This window comes from Sprattus sprattus (genome assembly GCF_963457725.1).
Source record: "Sprattus sprattus genome assembly, chromosome: 4".
Lineage (NCBI taxonomy): Eukaryota > Metazoa > Chordata > Actinopteri > Clupeiformes > Clupeidae > Sprattus > Sprattus sprattus.
Window position 1 is genome coordinate 11354490 of NC_137923.1, and position 16439 is coordinate 11370928.

A 16439-nucleotide genomic window follows, 5' to 3' on the forward strand; every position below is an offset into this window, starting at 1 on the left:
ACCGGACAGATCATGGAATTAAATGCCAGAACACCCCTGACTGCGTGCGCACCATATGAAGCCTATTTGGTATTCCCATTTAAAACTTTATTCCAGTTGCCCAAATAAATATGGATACCGAGACATCATTTTGGGATGTTATATGTTATTGTTCTTCGTCAATTATTTCTACTCATTCATAACTTCTATAACTTTTTAGAGCACCACCTGCTCCAGCCACATGTTCACATTTGATCGGGTAGGCCTAATTGTTACCGAACTTATTTGTTCTTGCCGCTGCAGCTGGCTGTTATTGTCTGGCTGTTACTGTTGATGCCTCCATATAGACTTGTTGTGTTTTTTTTTTAAGGAGGCATGTCTTCTGAATATTTTGGAGGATTTAAGCTTCTACCGAACAGCTTTGCAGTCCCATTCCGATTATGATCTCATTTTTGGGCCGACTGTGTTAAAGAGTATTGACCATCTTATGCAGGTGTGGGGACAAAAAAAGAATTAAACCATTTGTTTTGCTTTGTCTGCATTTAACAATAAGTCTAACATTATACTTAATCGATTAATTGTGATATGCCCGAACAGGATTGTTTTTCCTCTCCTTTCGTGGCACACACTCAAAAGGTAAGAAGCATTAAAATAACCTGTGGTAAATTGTCACCGCTTTGTTTACAATAGTAACGAATAAACATTTTGTATTCAGGTTTTGTCACATCCCGAGAACACTTTTGATGAGAGATTGCGGCTTTGTAAAACACTATGGGGATTTCACACGCGCACTATCACCATCAACAGAATCATCCGATACATTCTGAACAGAGAATGACCTTCGAAATGTCATGTGAACTGATGACAGAATTGTTTTTCACCAAAGCTCACATATCTGCCGTTGAGCATTTTACCAGAGCACGTGAAAATTGCAATGACCATTTTAACATGAATATGATTATAGATTTAAAAAAGAAGATGCATGTTATGGTAACACTAGATCAGAATCATCTCACATGCCGACATGGGCCTATGTTTTTAACAAAGTATTCCCTAAGGTTGGACTGTAACTCATGCTCTTGGCAGCACTTTTTGTCTCTCGTGATTTATTTATTTATTTATGTTTTTAGTGTTTTAAAGAGATTTGGGTATTTATTTATGATTTGTGAATTGTTTTCAGTTTTCTTTACAATAAAATGAATGGCATTTATCTGTCGTCTCTCGCCCTTTAATGCAGATAGAAAACATTAGCTGCAGTAAAATGTATGATTTATCTTCCAAAGTGGTGGTGGTTAAACAAAAAACTAAAACCCATCTCATGGGAAAAGATCTATGCATAGCTTTCTCCTAGTGGAGAGAGAGCAGGGAAGAAGGGCTGCTGCATGTGTGTCGACACGTCTACTGGCTGACGCGTGATAGGATGCAATTTCAGAACAGATGTTAGTAGCCTACATAAAAAAACATGTTCTACAGTTTCTTTACTTATTGAGGTAAACAGACACATAACATTTTGAGCCTGTTGGTGGCGAAGACAAGCAGTTTACTTTGGGGCAGATGTTTGCCCCATGGAATTACTTAGACGTTTTGCGGTTGCCGGTCATGGTGTTCTAACTCAATACTGGACCGATTTCGATCATTAATTGTCCTTAGCAAAAGTTTGGACCCCCAAAAAAGTAAAACTATTGCCCAGTTTGAAATATCCAGAAGTTTCCCTTTCCAGTAAAATGTTTTTTTCTTTTTTAGGAGGAGGCTGTTAACCAATCTGGGTAGAAAAACGGTGTTATGTGAAACAAATGAGATAAACAAGTATTTTTTCTGATGAGGCGGTTCTTCAGGCGTTTTGGGTTGATAAGATGATGTAAAGATGACTACGGTTATTATTATTCATTGCCTGATAGTAGGCCTATGACATTGGCCCAGCACCTGTAGAGCTGTTAATAAATCAAATTATTTTACACCGTTTTCTGAGATGTGTTTCAACTTTTGGAAAACCCTGAAAGAAGTGGATGATGAAGCTGTAAACCTAATTAAACGAAAGTTCTCAACTCATCTACGAACAAACTTCATTTTACACTGATACCTTTCTGTTTTACCATGCAACCTAGCAACCTGGTATGTTGGGCCAACTGTTTTGGCTGTTATAGTTCTTGACCTTTCTTCATATCGGTGGTTTACATCTCTTGCCACAGATCTACATCACATGTCATCTAAAAGCAACCCCTGCTGTGCGTCCTGGGGACCCTCAAAACCGTGCCTGTAGTTTCACTGAGGAAGGGTAAGTGCAGGGTTGATTAGATTGTGTGTTGAGCTCTGGTAGAAGAGGCCCATCCTGCATAAAGAGTTTAAGTGTTTGTGTTGTAGCTGGAGGTCAGTGGATGGCAATGATCAGGTGTGTGCAGATGGAGGAATCAGTCATCACACCTGCTCCTATAACACCAGCTACAACCATCACCTTCACCACTCAACCAACCCTGGCATCAAAAATCAGGAAGACTAAAGACTTTCGTGTTCAGCCTCGCAAAGGAGTTGTGTTACTCAGCTGCTCCACCAACAAGCCATCTACATCCACAGGAATGTTCAAAAGGCCAATGTCGCCATGCCCATTAATTGGGTTATTTGGGGCAACACCTGAGCATCTGGGTCTAACTAGGGCACAATCAAATAGCATTGCTTACCTCACGCTCCTTGCCAGGCGGCTTGTCTTGATCAAATGGAAGGACTGCAAACCCCCAACATTCACACACTGGGTCAAGTAAGCACTTTACTTCCTCAAACTTGAAAAGATAAGACACTCTTTGAAAGGATCAGCAAATAACTATAATAAGATATGGGGACCTTTTCTGGATTATGTTAGGACGCACATCACACTATCCCTAGATTAAGTCAAGACACAGTATATTCCACAGCAGAGGTTGCGATTGGTTTACCATAAAGCAATTACAGCTTCTATTCAGTGGTCACCCCGTACCTTTAATTTGAAGTTTGTCTGTTTGTCTTTTTAATTATGTTTTCTCTTTTTTGTCCATTGTACTTTTATTGTATTGTATTGTATTGTATTATTATCAGTTACTACCTTCAATGTAAAAAAAAAAAAAAATCCCAGATATGCTCAAGATGTTATGTCCATACTGAACTGAAATAAAAAGAATACAAAAAAAAAAGGAATGTTCAAAAGGGGGAATAACCCGAAAGGTTTGTGTCTGGCTGTATGATTTTCCTGATTTCCTTGATTTCTCTGAATTTTATTGCTGAATATATATTCCTGCCTGATTTTTCTGAATATTGATGACTAGTGATTTTTTTTATTTCTCCGCCTCTCGGGATGGCATAAGACCACAACTTTGGCCCCCATTATGATCAGCCCATAGGACGTTTCTACACTGGTATTGCCCACCCACACTCCAGTCAGTGGATCAGGAAATGGCGCTGTCAAGCTAAAAAGGCACCGGATGCCTAAAAGAGCCCGGGTGATGTAATGTTGACTTTCGAACGACTCTTGAGTGACAGTTGCTATGCCAACGCCAATACGTCACCCTAACGCGATTTACTTCAGAGCATCTTGCATTGTACTTTGCTACCTGAGACCAGCTTGCTTGTATTTGACCTACAATAAACCAACCAAAACAACCATGTGCTTGATGTTTCACTTTGGTAGGAAAGTGGTTGATTCGCTAGTTGGTTATAGTATCAAAGTAAGCCCATTTCATTAGCTAGCTCGTGCTAGTGTAACGAGCTATCTTGTTAGCTTGAAGCTATTCATCTGTTGTTGTGCTTAAATTAAGAAAGTCCTTAATGTGTTGTGATTTTAAGACATATCTGACGGCACCCACAATTAAATTTGAACAAAACAGGGCATTGTTTGCACAACATTTTACTAAAGAACAACGGGGGCTCGCTAGCTTTGACATGCTAGCGGACATTGCTAACTTACAGGTTACCAGCAGGCAGGTGTAGCTAAAACTTTTTATTCGCTTAATATTGTCCCTAAACGGATACTATGTACCCTGACACTTTTTGGCTATCAGTCAGAGAGTCTCAAGAGTAGTTCGAAAGCCATCGGCTACGTTTTAGTCGCTTAATATTGTCGCACAAAAGGAGGAATTGCTAAACCTGTTGATGTGTGCTTACTTACAAAAGACCGGCAGCCAATATTAAGCGTGTAAAAAGTACCTGATGGCTTTCGAACAACTCTTGAGACTCTCTGACTGATAGCTAAAAAGTGTCCGGGTGCGTAGTGTCCGTTAAGGCACAATATTAAGCGACTAAAAAGTAGCTGATGGCTTTCGAACGACTCTGAGACTTAAAGCTAATAAGCGCCCGGCCTACGTGGTGACCGGATTACGTAATGCTAACGTTGGCATAGAAACTGTCACTCAAGAGGCGTTCGAAAGTCAACATTACGTCACCCGGGCTCTTTTTGGCATCCGGTGCCTTTTTAGCTTGACAGCACCATCCAGTTAGACCTGCCATTCGCTAATGAAACTGTTCTTGACTCTGAGCTGTTTCAAGAGATAAATTGGTATGAACAATGTGTGTAGTAATTCAACATTTTAGAGAACAACTGGTATGTGTACTCTCTCATTACTTGGTTATTGAGACAACCATATTTTGGCATATGTATTGAACATTTTTGGCATTCTTCATAAATTGTCCAATTTCAAGCTATGCTTTTTCATTAATTTTATTTTAATTAATGACTTGTAGACTTGTATATTACAGCTCCAGACTACATTTTTGAAAAACACCTGTTACATTTGACTTCAGATAGAGCACAGGGCCAAAGCGCTTTAGGACAATGTTTCTAGTAAACTATTTGTGTGCTGTGACTCAGAACTGTACAACATAGTCTGAATATCATTCTCTTTGATGTAAACACACAACTATGGTAGGGGCCACCTCTGGCCTCAGAATGGGGAAAAATAGTTGGTTAGTGCTGCAGGACATCCTGAACACCAACCATGCAGCGTTGCACGATGGTCTCTAAACTGCACTGTATTGGAACAGAAGTTTGGTTTGAATAATTTCGAGTCTTGAGATGAACACAAATAACTACGTTTCTTGACCTGCTACCAATGTAAATTATTATAATTATACATATGCGTATATTCTGGGTACAGTTTTGAGTGCCATAATAACCACTAGGCTATGACTTAAATGGTTTGATCGACTTGGAGCTCAAATATTTAACTGTGTTCTTCACGGTGTCCGCCGATGAAAGTTTCACTAGATGCGCCATTTTTCGGAATCCCTCTTCCAATCCGGCTCCGGTAGAACTTGAACAATACTGAACATACCAGTCTCGGTCGCTGCAAATCTTGGCCATATTGAACTTCTCAGTGATATCTCCTACTGTCATAGATCCAGGAATATCCTGTTTATTGGCAAAAATCACCACAGGAAGTCCCCTTAGCTGTTCACTTCTAAGAATGCGCTCAAGCTCCTTGCGTGCCTCATTCAGGCGCTCCCTGTCAGAGCAATCAACAACAAAGATGAATCCTGCGGTGTCCTGGTAGAAATTTTTCCAGTGAGGCCTCATACTTTTTTGTCCGCCAATGTCCCATACCGTTAAGGCCAATTTTCTCCTATTTTTCTTGGTATCGATCATTTCCACGTTGAATCCAATGGTAGGCACTGTAGAAAATGGTTGATCGTACTTTAATTTGTAGAGGGTGGTAGATTTCCCCGCCGAGTCTAGACCTAAGAGCAAGACTCGAGCTTCAAAAATTCTGGAACTTTTCTGACCCATTTTTGACAGCAGAGAATTTTTCTCGATAACACTGAAGCTGTGTGCCTACTCAACCTTGGAGTGTGTTTACTCAGTGAGTTGTCTTTTTCTACTTGGTGAGTTATGATTTAGCTCACTTAAAAGTCACTGATAAGGTAGGCCTATGGGGTCAAAGTACAACTGAAAAGTGACAACATCTCAACTCAAAGTGAAGACATAAATTGGGTGGATCTGCGAGGACAAAGCCTAATACTTTTACAGCATGAGATACTTTCCCATATATTTTCATAATATTCAAATGTTTTTGTTCTGTTTCATCCTTAATTGTTTGCCCAGCTTGCTTTTATGTTTTTTTCCCCCCCATTAGCATTGATTATAAAACACACAAGTTAATTTAAAAGTGTAACGTTTAATTTTAAAAGTTAACTGGAATGTTGTAAAAAAATTAATATCAAAATACAGGAAATAAGAATGAACAAAATAAACTGTAAGAACAGTATGTGTGTGTGTCTGCGCGCGTGCGCGCGCGCGCCCATTCACGCGTGCGTGAGTGACAATGGGTTGAGGCGTTTCGAAGATATGCGGTTCGTACAATCCCATTGATTAAGTTAATCATTATGGTAACCATTCCATTGTAGTCAGATTATTTAATTTACTTTATTTCTAAACCATTGTTGTTCGTTTGATTATTGTATTAGTGCATGTGTCCACAGGCACTGTATCAGACCGTGCTTGAGGAGATCTCTATGGTTGTGCGATCAGAACCATTAATCATTGTCCTCCGCATCTTTTCCATCAGTTACTGCATTCTTAGTAAAGGATTTCCAATTTCCAATTTGTATGCTTCACAACTTCGTTTAGACCCACAGTATATCTTTTTGGACCCATTTGATTCCAGCATCCACAACAGCAGTCCAGTGTTAGCACAGCCATTTTGCTGTTAATAAGCCATTACAGATCTTCATTGTTGCAGACTTTTAAGAAAAGTATCACGGCATAATTCCGAGGTTTTGCAACATCTCCTCACAGGCCGATTCAAAGATCAACGGCTCATCATGTCTTGCTTCATACTAGCATTCGGACCAATGAGCAAAAAGTAAAATTTGTTGTTTCCCATCTTCAGGCTATGTCTCTTGGCTTCAGCCAAACACCACCAGTCGGATCCTCAACGAACACAAGTCCTGGATTCTCACAACAGCGACTCCAGCTGCGCTTTGCAACCCGAGGGCCTTTCATGTCAATATGTTGGATAGCAGCCGTCGATAATTTTTGTAAATTCTCACATATTTCAGTGGGCTTACCACCTCCTCCATCACAGGTGAAAAGCATTTGTGTCTCCACAGAACTCTTTGAACCACGCTGACCCATGTTAAATGTAGCCTTTAGGCCCTCTAGCGTTAAATAATAATCTTGCGCTTGTTCCCCCGTTGAGTCCCCTGTCCCCAACACTTGTTGGGCTGTTTTGTTACGGGTAATGGCGACAGCCCCTTATGTAGATCAGTAGACTAGAGGTGGCGAGCTGTCAGTTCTTGTAACACTGTGGACAAACAGTGACTCAACACGATTTTCGGTAAACGTGTTATAGGTTACATCAGAACCCTGGCATCCAAAGCCTTTGATAATTTACAATGTACATGCTATTCTAGGCGTTCCACCTGGCACCAACCGTCACGATTGACGGTATCCAGACTGCGTCAGCATAGCTGTGCATGTGACAAAGATAGCTTCTTAGTGTTTGGTTACTCCACCCAAGGGAACGCTCGGGTAATTTGTGTACGTTATTCTCGTTATGGATTTGAGAACGTTTCTGTTGAAACATCTTATTTAAGAATGTCCTTAATTGCCGAACGTACACCTCCGTGTGGTTTTATCTTCAGTAACATATTAATCAGACCGTAAACAGCAAAGCCTCTGCTAATTAAAATCAATACAAGGCGCCTTTTACAGATAGACAGACAGGCAGATAATGGGATGACATTATTGTGGCAGTGGCACATGCTTCCTAGTCGTGTCACCAAGTGTGAATACTTCTTTTGGTAGAGCGTCATTGGGGCTGCTGGTAATGTGTGTTATTAAAGTAAGAAAGGACATACAAGGCTACAAAGTGTCATCTTTGTGACTGACTATCATTTATTGTCCCAACCATGACCCCACGGATAGCAGAAACGACTACAGCGCTGTGGAGACACTATAATCTAGCATTTCGCTCCCTTGAAATTTCATACACTTTTTGTTGTATATCAAGGTCATGGTGAATAATGCTGCTTCTTTGACGTATCATTGTAGTTTCAGATGTGCATGCAAGGGGGAGAGGATGGCATATTGTACATTGCATTTTTTTATTACATTGTCTTATTTGGCAATGGCCTCACTGGCAAATGAAAAAGGCCACAAAATATGAGTGTAATATACAGTTCAGTAAGGCTACTTCTACTACTAAATAATTAGAGTGACATAACAAAGCAGCAGACAAATAACGGTACAATTGGCAAAGCTGGTCAGTTAACTATGCTACCATTTGTGACCTGTTACCATTTATCCTGAAACACATTAACAAATGACATATCACAAAGCACCTGACCTTTTCAAGCTCCTACTATGGCCATTGTGCTTGGGAAGTCATACTACAGTAGTTATCCACAGATCTGTCCTCCTCAGTATGGGATGCCATGCAGGTTGAATTGAGTCTTTCAGTAGGCAAATGAGAGACTGAGCAGTAAGCACAGGCATTTAGTGATTATGTTTAGTTACTTGAGGAAACAAAAAGAGAAAAATGCATTTCTCAGGACTATATCAGTGCCATAACTACCTGCCATTTTGATTATATGCAGTGCAGTTATCGTTAGTAAACAGTACTTGGTACACCTGAATGCATAGGTTAAAAAAAACACAATCCTTCAAATTATCCAGTGACTATGAACTTAAAAAAACATGTTGCTCTTTGATGCCAAACAGCTGTATGTTTCTCAGACAAGGACTCTAAAAACACTGTACTGTGTTCATTTTACAGCAGTTATTAAGAGAACAATATTGTTATTCCTTCAGAAACAACAGTGTTTGAGATGTGTGTGCCAGTACATTATACTGTACCCATCTTTTATCAAGGTAAAGAGTTTGTGTTGGAACTCTTTGCAGATGTCCTCTCCTCTTTCAAAAAAACACAGTTCCAAGTCTATTCTGCCACCCTGCCGCCAGGCCCGCTCTTAAACTTGACCACCATGACAGTGATGTTATCTGGGCAACCACGATAGAATGACTGCAGCACAATGCTCTTGGCCCCAAAGTGTGGCTCATCAAGGCGCTCACGAACAAAGCGCACTGCCTCCTCATTGCTGAAGGCATCCCACAGTCCATCTGAGGCCAGGATCATGAACTCAGGTTGGAGCTTATCAAGGTCGAAGGTCAGCACATCAGGCTCAGAGATAACCACGTTGAGGTTCTTCAGTGGGTAGTCTCCCAGAGAGCGCGACATGGCCAGGATGCCCTGCACACGCCAGGAGCCGTTGAAACTAATGAAACCACCTGCAGCAGAGGAAAACATTTACATGAATGAATTTTAACTTTGAAAACACAAACAACAAACAAGCTGTCTTTTTCATTCGTGTTGACAATGTGGGGTTTTGCACACAGCTCAATGAATTGAAATGAAATTGGTTTAATCCCCAGAACATTGACATGCTCATAACGTATATGTATCAATATATGAAACATCACAGATTATACTTTCATTGAATCAGCCTGGTTGACCAAGGGTATTATTTCACATGTGTGTGACCACATCAAGACAAGTTCCTTGAGTAATACTGCATTCATGTGATGTGCGACAGAAAATCAAAGAAATATGAAAATATATACATTGATCATAAATCTTCATAGTTGGGTACAATGTGATGGTTACTATTTTTGCAGAACTCACAATAGTCAGCAGATGGCAGTGTGATACTGTTGCATAGTTAACTGTTTCACCGAGTTTTCACATCCCTCTACAACTAACACACTCACCAGCTCTCTTGATCCTCTTTCTCTCTTTGAGTTGATAAGGCTTGTGGTCATGTGATAGAGCAACTGCATTTCCATCTTTGTCGCACAGAACACCTCTGGAGTCCCCAACATTCGCTACTGTCAGCTCTCTATCTGAGAGTAAGGCCACCAAACATGTTGTACCTACAAAAGAAAAAAGGTACGATCAGGAATATCGGAAACATCTGCGCACAAATCTGTTAAGGGCATGGTGTAGGAGTTTTCCGTCTCTCCCACTCCTAAAAACCTACTCCACTGGAGGTCAGTGGCCTCTTTTTTTTTTTTTTTTTACTCTGAAGGGACACTCAGCTAGTCTGCCGCTTCTTGGTCTGACAGCTTTACACAAGAATGACCATTTCTGTTCAAAAAGATTTTTGTTCTCCCCCCGCTCTCCCTTTTGTTCTGTTCTTTTCTCTTAGGCTTTTGTTGGTGTTGACTTTAAGGTGATTTTTCTCAGTGTTTAGTCATACTGTATGAATGACTAAACTGACTAAATGTCAGGACAGTAAAAGGAGCTTAACACACAGATATACTGGGGTAATGGGGCAGACAAGGTCAGTATGGTTCCTTTATGTTGGTCATTTCCCCAGGATCATGTGGCCCCTTTGAGCCCTGTTCTATTTTAATGTTTTAATGGTTCTAATAAACTAATCCTCCTATATTCCTCAAATTCTTTGACCTTTCACTACGTAATCCCTGGGAATCCCTATTCAATCTGCGAAAAGGTGGTTAGGGCCATTCAAATGGCTGACAGTAGTTTTCCACAGACTTTCCTACACCTGCCTCCTGCTCTCCAAGTTCCTCTAAGTCAGAGTTAGTGAAGCAGCGCACTTGCATCACACCTGTGGCGTCAAATCCCAGGGATCCCTCAAAAGCATATAGCATACAGTATGCCATGCTTTCACTAAAAGCCACTTTTGCATAATGACGGGTGTCTCCAAGAGACACATAACAGAGCAACAGCTATCACAGAGACCGTACTGTTCTCAGTTCAGTAAATCCAGCACTTCTGGTCCTGGTCATACATAATCTCTTAACCTCACCTGCTTCATCGTGGGAGGCGGAAAACTTCTCCACCAGGTCACGGTCTACTGCCAGGATGCGCTGCTCCAGGATAGCAGGGTACGAGAGCTGGCTCTCCCTCTTCTCCCTTTCATACGCCAGGAGCTGCTGCCTCAGGGCCTCGGGCAGGTGTGCCTTCACGTAGTCAGCAGCCGTCTGAGAAATGAAGAAAAAGAAGCTGACATGGAATATTTTTCTTTTTAGGTCTTTTCTAACTGAATTTTGCTTGCAATACAAATGTAGTCCCATTTCTCATGATCAGAGGTATAGTCAGGATTTGCCAGAACTGAGCACTTCCGACTTGTTAATGAGACACATGAGGTTGGGATCAGTGAGACAAACAAATACATGTTTTTGAAGTAAAGCATAGCCTTGCTACTGAGTCACATATTGATTGTAATGTTGCTTGAGTACAAAAGCCATCAGCTCTGTGATATATTGAGCTGATGGCTTTTTCCCCAAATACATGTTGCAATACTCCTTTTAAGTAGAAGCATTTTCCCAATAATACGGCGTGTGGTGACTACTTAGATCTAACTTTAATTAAATTAATCTTACTTTAATCAAATTAAAATCCATCACTCTCGTCTATAGGCCATTGGATTGGCACCAAACTATTTAAATGCTTATGTAGCACTATTTTTCCTTTTCAACTACTTTGCTCCTCTGATTAAGTTGTCTTTGCTGTCGTTCAGCAGCAAGACATCACAGTCAAGAGTCTTTTCGTTCATGATACGTTAATGATCTTCCTAGCGCTGGCTATTCCAGTGCCAGCCTTGGAACATTTAAAAAGCATTTAAAGACTGCCTAATCAGTTCTTTTGTTTGAGATACTTTAGAAATATAATTGTGATTTTGATATTTATTATAATCATTATTAATATGAATTTTAATAATTGATAAAATAATATTAATAAAACTGTATTTATTTCATGTACTCCTCAGAGACTACTCTTTATTTGGACGTCCTCTAAATTCTTCCATGTGCTTTTGTACAAACTTTAGCTTTATGTATTCAAAAGCTTTCCATCACTTTAACAAGTAGACAAAGCATGTAGCTCCTTAGTGACCATCTCAAAACCACTGACTGAGACATGCGCCCACTCATTCTTTGACCTCGGCTGAAGCACAATGGTCATTCAAGCAATGGTTGGTGCTCATAAACAAGAGTGGTTGTGACATCATTGTGACTGTTCATTTTACTATATTATTTTCTCTCCAAACATCACTGTATTGCAGTGTAAAGCTACACCATTAACCAATGCGATTCAAATTTGTATTGCATTGTTTAATCAGTGTTCTCTTTCATCATATATGTAGCTTTGGCAGGAATTAAATACTATGCTAATTTGAGAGTGAGAGACATTAACAGGGGGAAGGGGTGGGGGGCTGCTTCCCATATGCTTACTTGAGAATCAAGATAATAATGAATACACCTCCCTTCATCCAAAGGGGTACCTAGTTTTGCATGTTGGGTTTTGTCCTGATAACATGAGCAGTGATATTGTTGACACTATAGTCACTACTATTAAATCCTTAAATCAACAATGTAATTGATGTTTCTCCAAATATGGTATTAAAGGGTGGATAGATGACACTTTATTAATAAATTATGTCAGTATTGTGTAAAAATACGACAGATACACATGAAATACTAAATAAGTTACAACAGCTTTGTAAAACAACACTTTATTTCTAGAACTCTGACGGGTTTAATGACGCAGAGTGGCTTAAACTCTCACATTAACTCAAAGGGGGTTGTAATTTCATTCTGTACCTAATACTTCTCATGACATCACTAGCAGTGGCAAAACACCAAGTACCCTTGGATGGGATTGGAAGACTATAAATAAAAATGTGCTCACTTTTGCAAGACACAGTTATTTATAAAACCTTTATGTTCATGTATTATTTCTTAATTCTATAGGTCTTGACTGCTCTAATCGGGATTTCCGCCCCAGCTATTCTCTCTGGGGTAAGAGAGCCACTTCACTTCTCAGGATCAGTTTAATTACAACAGCAGGGAGCTTCATTAAAAACAGAAGCCACCCCTAAGTGATGAGCCCATTAGCACTGACTAATGTGCAAGATTATTAGCAGACACCATTACCGCTACCATTGACTCTGAAATGAGAAAAATGAACTGTTGAAATGCAACTGACTATGAAAGTAATTATTTGTGCTTGTGTATGTGTGTGTGAGAGGGAACGCCTCTGGTGAGTGGGTGTATAGGGCACTCAAAGCCAGTCAGCCTGAATGCCTGCCTTCTCAGAGGCCAATTGGTGAGCACCATGCACCTATCAGATCTCCTTAACTGCAAGGTCACACTGATCGTGTGAGTTATGTCTCACCATGCCGTTTCATAGGGTACAAATCTCTCTCTCTCTCGCTCACACTCTCTCTACGGCCATATCTCCCCATCTATACTTTTATATAAATAGATTCTGACAAAAGAATATTCTTTTCATGACCAAGCATTTGTTATTACCCCAGTATAGTGTGTGACATGACTCAAAATTACCTTTGCTCTTAAAATGTGGAGGCATAAAGTGAGATACTTTCATTAATATAAAATATTCTGTAACCTTCCCTTCCAGGACAATAACACATACTGTGAACACAAACAGTAGACATCAGACAGAACAGCTAAATATTTAATGTAATGCAGCGTAATGGGAGGAAGTGGTTTACAGAAACCTCCATCCATATCTAAGAAGCTTGCTCATTCTTCTTTTGCTATATGCCCTTTCTGTGGCATAGTATGCTTACAAAGACCAACACTATACACTGAACTTGAAGCAACTTACTAAAGTTGAAAACATACACACACACACACACACACTATTCGAATTTGACGGCAGAATCTAATTTTACAGAAGCAGCTCCATAAAATGCAACTAGATCTGTTCTTACTGCTGAATACTAATATGGTAAATGTTGATATGGCCTAATCAGACACCGTAAACATGGAGGTAAGTAATGATTTACAGGTACATTTACTGCATATGGTCACCTAAAAAGCTGATATTGGATTTATAATAATACAAACAACACAACATCTGCCATGGTCTGTGACTTCCACAAAGACAGTAGCAGATGTCTCTCTCTCTCTTCTGGGTGAGGTAAGAGATGAATGCAACCAAGTGATGTGTGCGCAACTAAGTCCATCTCTGGTGACTACCCAGGGAATTGACTGACCTATAGCATCTGAAAAAGCCCACATCCTCGGAGTGCCAAGCCCATCATATTCACTGTTCTTTTCCCCAGGGTTTTGAAGACCTTAACGGTTAAGACCTAATCCCTGTGAAATAAATGTTAACTGAAAATTCAGTAGCTGAAAAGGACACAGGCCTATGCCTTCTGTCTTTACCTCATTTGGAATGGGTCAGGGTGAAATGCATTTCCCACCCGTTTAGCTACTTTCATATGAGGTATATGAAATTATTGCATAAGGACCAGTTCATACACTTCCATGCAATTTGTAGACCACGTTAGCTGGATGATAATGAAGACTACTTTCACTACACAGTCTACCAGTAGCCAGAATAAATACGTATAAAACATGAAAACATCATACCTCCCCACCGTGACCGTCGAATATCCCAAATATGGACGGGTGACTTTTATTAACAATGTCTGTGATTACTTCAAACCGGTCTTCCATGTGGTCTCTCCTGCCTTGGATGGAGTATACTGCTACATTGTTGTTTTTGAAGTCCCAGGTTTTAGAGAATTCAGCATCCGCGACATCCAGACCTCCAAGTCTATCGTTCAGCATGATCTCTGCCACTTTTCCCTTCACCATTTTCACAGCATCACGGCTGGATTTCACAATGGTCTTCACTTCATCCGTATGGAAGAAGTAACTCCACAGAGCCAAGCTTATGCATAGCAAAAACAAGGTCTCTGGCCTGAGTAAGAAATAACGCATGATCCGACCTAAAAGAGACAACAGCGTCATTGTGTCTCCTATCATCACACGCACAGAAACTGCTTAATGTCGTTCCTCTCGCACAATTTACTCCATTCCACTGTAAATCATTTAAAAGAATAGCAACTGCAAAGAACCCCCCCGATGTCCGCTTAAGGTCTGAAACGAAAAGGCCTTTCAACAAAGCGCTCCCCGCAAAACGCATCTGAATTCTAGTAGAGGTGGGCAGCTGTTTGAACGAGCTCCGTTTGTTGGCGCCTGCGTGTGCAGTCGGGGAAGGGAAACCAAATTCGAGTGTAGCTGTGGATAGAATAGCAGTAGAAGAAACCGCCACACAATGCGAGGAAGTTGTCGAGTATAGCGCATTCTAAACTGTGTCTTTTAAGTGAGGCTCTCTGGCTTTATTGCTGAAATATCGCGAATCGGACCTCATGACGAGTTTAAAGGGGGGGGGGGGGGGGGGCTCTTTACGCTCTTCGAGTTAATACTATATTGTTAGCACAACATTAGGCTGCCAAGCGTCTAATGGGTGCATTACGTAGCCCACATCACTGCAAAAGTGCTTCTATGGCCACCGCTGTAGTGAGCATGCTCTGTGATTCATTGCACCAACATATTTCGGGCCTCATACGATTTTAAAGTACAGATTTATTTGCCTTTCCCCAGACGTATCAAAGTCGTGACTAGGTCTATGTAAATCGTAGCGCGCGTGTGTTTGATTGTGAGCATGCTTTGTGTGATTTTATATTTGCTAACCTCCATGACATATTGCCTGGGTTATCAATGACATGATCATCACAAATGCATTTCCCTATAGGCTACATAATGTGACAATCATGTGAGAACACTGTAATCCATATACATAGTATAGATACTATGTCTATGCTGTACTCTTGGGGCTGTTACTTTTTAGTCAGGCTTAATCATCTCATCTTTACGCGACCAAAACAACAAAGTCGTGCATTTGTGCTCAGGCAATTGGAAGTCGACTAAACTGTATATAAAGGGCTTTTTCTAGTGGACGACGCGGGGTATAGCGTCATTGTCAGTAGCCTTTCCAGATGTGTAGTTTTGGGTAGAACAAGTCGTGCATTGTAGGCAAAAAAATAAATGATTTCGGCATTGATTACCCTTCGCTCCTTTGACGTGACTATGTTTTGTTTTTTGTTTTTTTATATTGCAACAATTCCCAAACCACAAATCGGAAGATTGTAGCCAGTTCCTTGAAATAGCCAATTGCATTCTCGTTTAAATGGCCGAGATAGGTAACACAATATGTAACGTTGGCCTAAATAGTTTACACTTTATAGTTCGACTATTTATGAAACCATCAGGTCACAGACGTTGCATAACCTGTTAAAATAAAAAGGGATTTATCTAATCAAGTAGCTATCTCATGCACCGCTATTATAATATCAACAAAACTATTCCCCATAAGGGGTTGGTTGTTTGGAATCCCCCTCACTTTCAATAGTTATTCACATTTGTTTCCTGAATGTATTCGATTTATTATACGAGTGTAATATATTTGACAACTTAGAAATTGTTCCACTGTTAAGCTGTGAAATCATTGGCAGCAGATGAAAGTCTGAACTACACTGTCCCTCATAGTCAGGTAGCACTCCACCAGACCATATTGGGTGACTCTCACGAGATGGAAATGTCAGTACTGGATATCATGAACCTCATTTGAATAGAGGTTACCTCGGCTTTCATTTGAAAG

General features: G+C 40.4%; 2 protein-coding genes across 2 annotated transcripts; both read right to left on the reverse strand.

The window, feature by feature from the left end:
* Nucleotides 1–4836: 4836 nt before the first annotated feature.
* arl14 (ADP-ribosylation factor-like 14) lies at nucleotides 4837–7162 on the reverse strand. The gene has a single exon (XM_080837788.1). It carries the CDS (start codon nucleotides 5723–5725, stop codon nucleotides 5123–5125), a length of 603 nt encoding a protein of 200 aa, XP_080693914.1. The 5' UTR covers nucleotides 5726–7162; the 3' UTR covers nucleotides 4837–5122.
* Nucleotides 7163–7921: 759 nt separating this feature from the next.
* Nucleotides 7922–15101, reverse strand: ppm1la (protein phosphatase, Mg2+/Mn2+ dependent, 1La). The gene is made up of 4 exons (XM_080836541.1): nucleotides 14363–15101; nucleotides 10768–10942; nucleotides 9707–9868; nucleotides 7922–9226 (listed from the first exon to the last, which is right to left on the reverse strand). Exons 1-4 carry the CDS (start codon nucleotides 14759–14761, stop codon nucleotides 8877–8879), a joined length of 1086 nt encoding a protein of 361 aa, XP_080692667.1. The 5' UTR covers nucleotides 14762–15101; the 3' UTR covers nucleotides 7922–8876.
* Between the last annotated feature and the right edge of the window lie 1338 nt (nucleotides 15102–16439).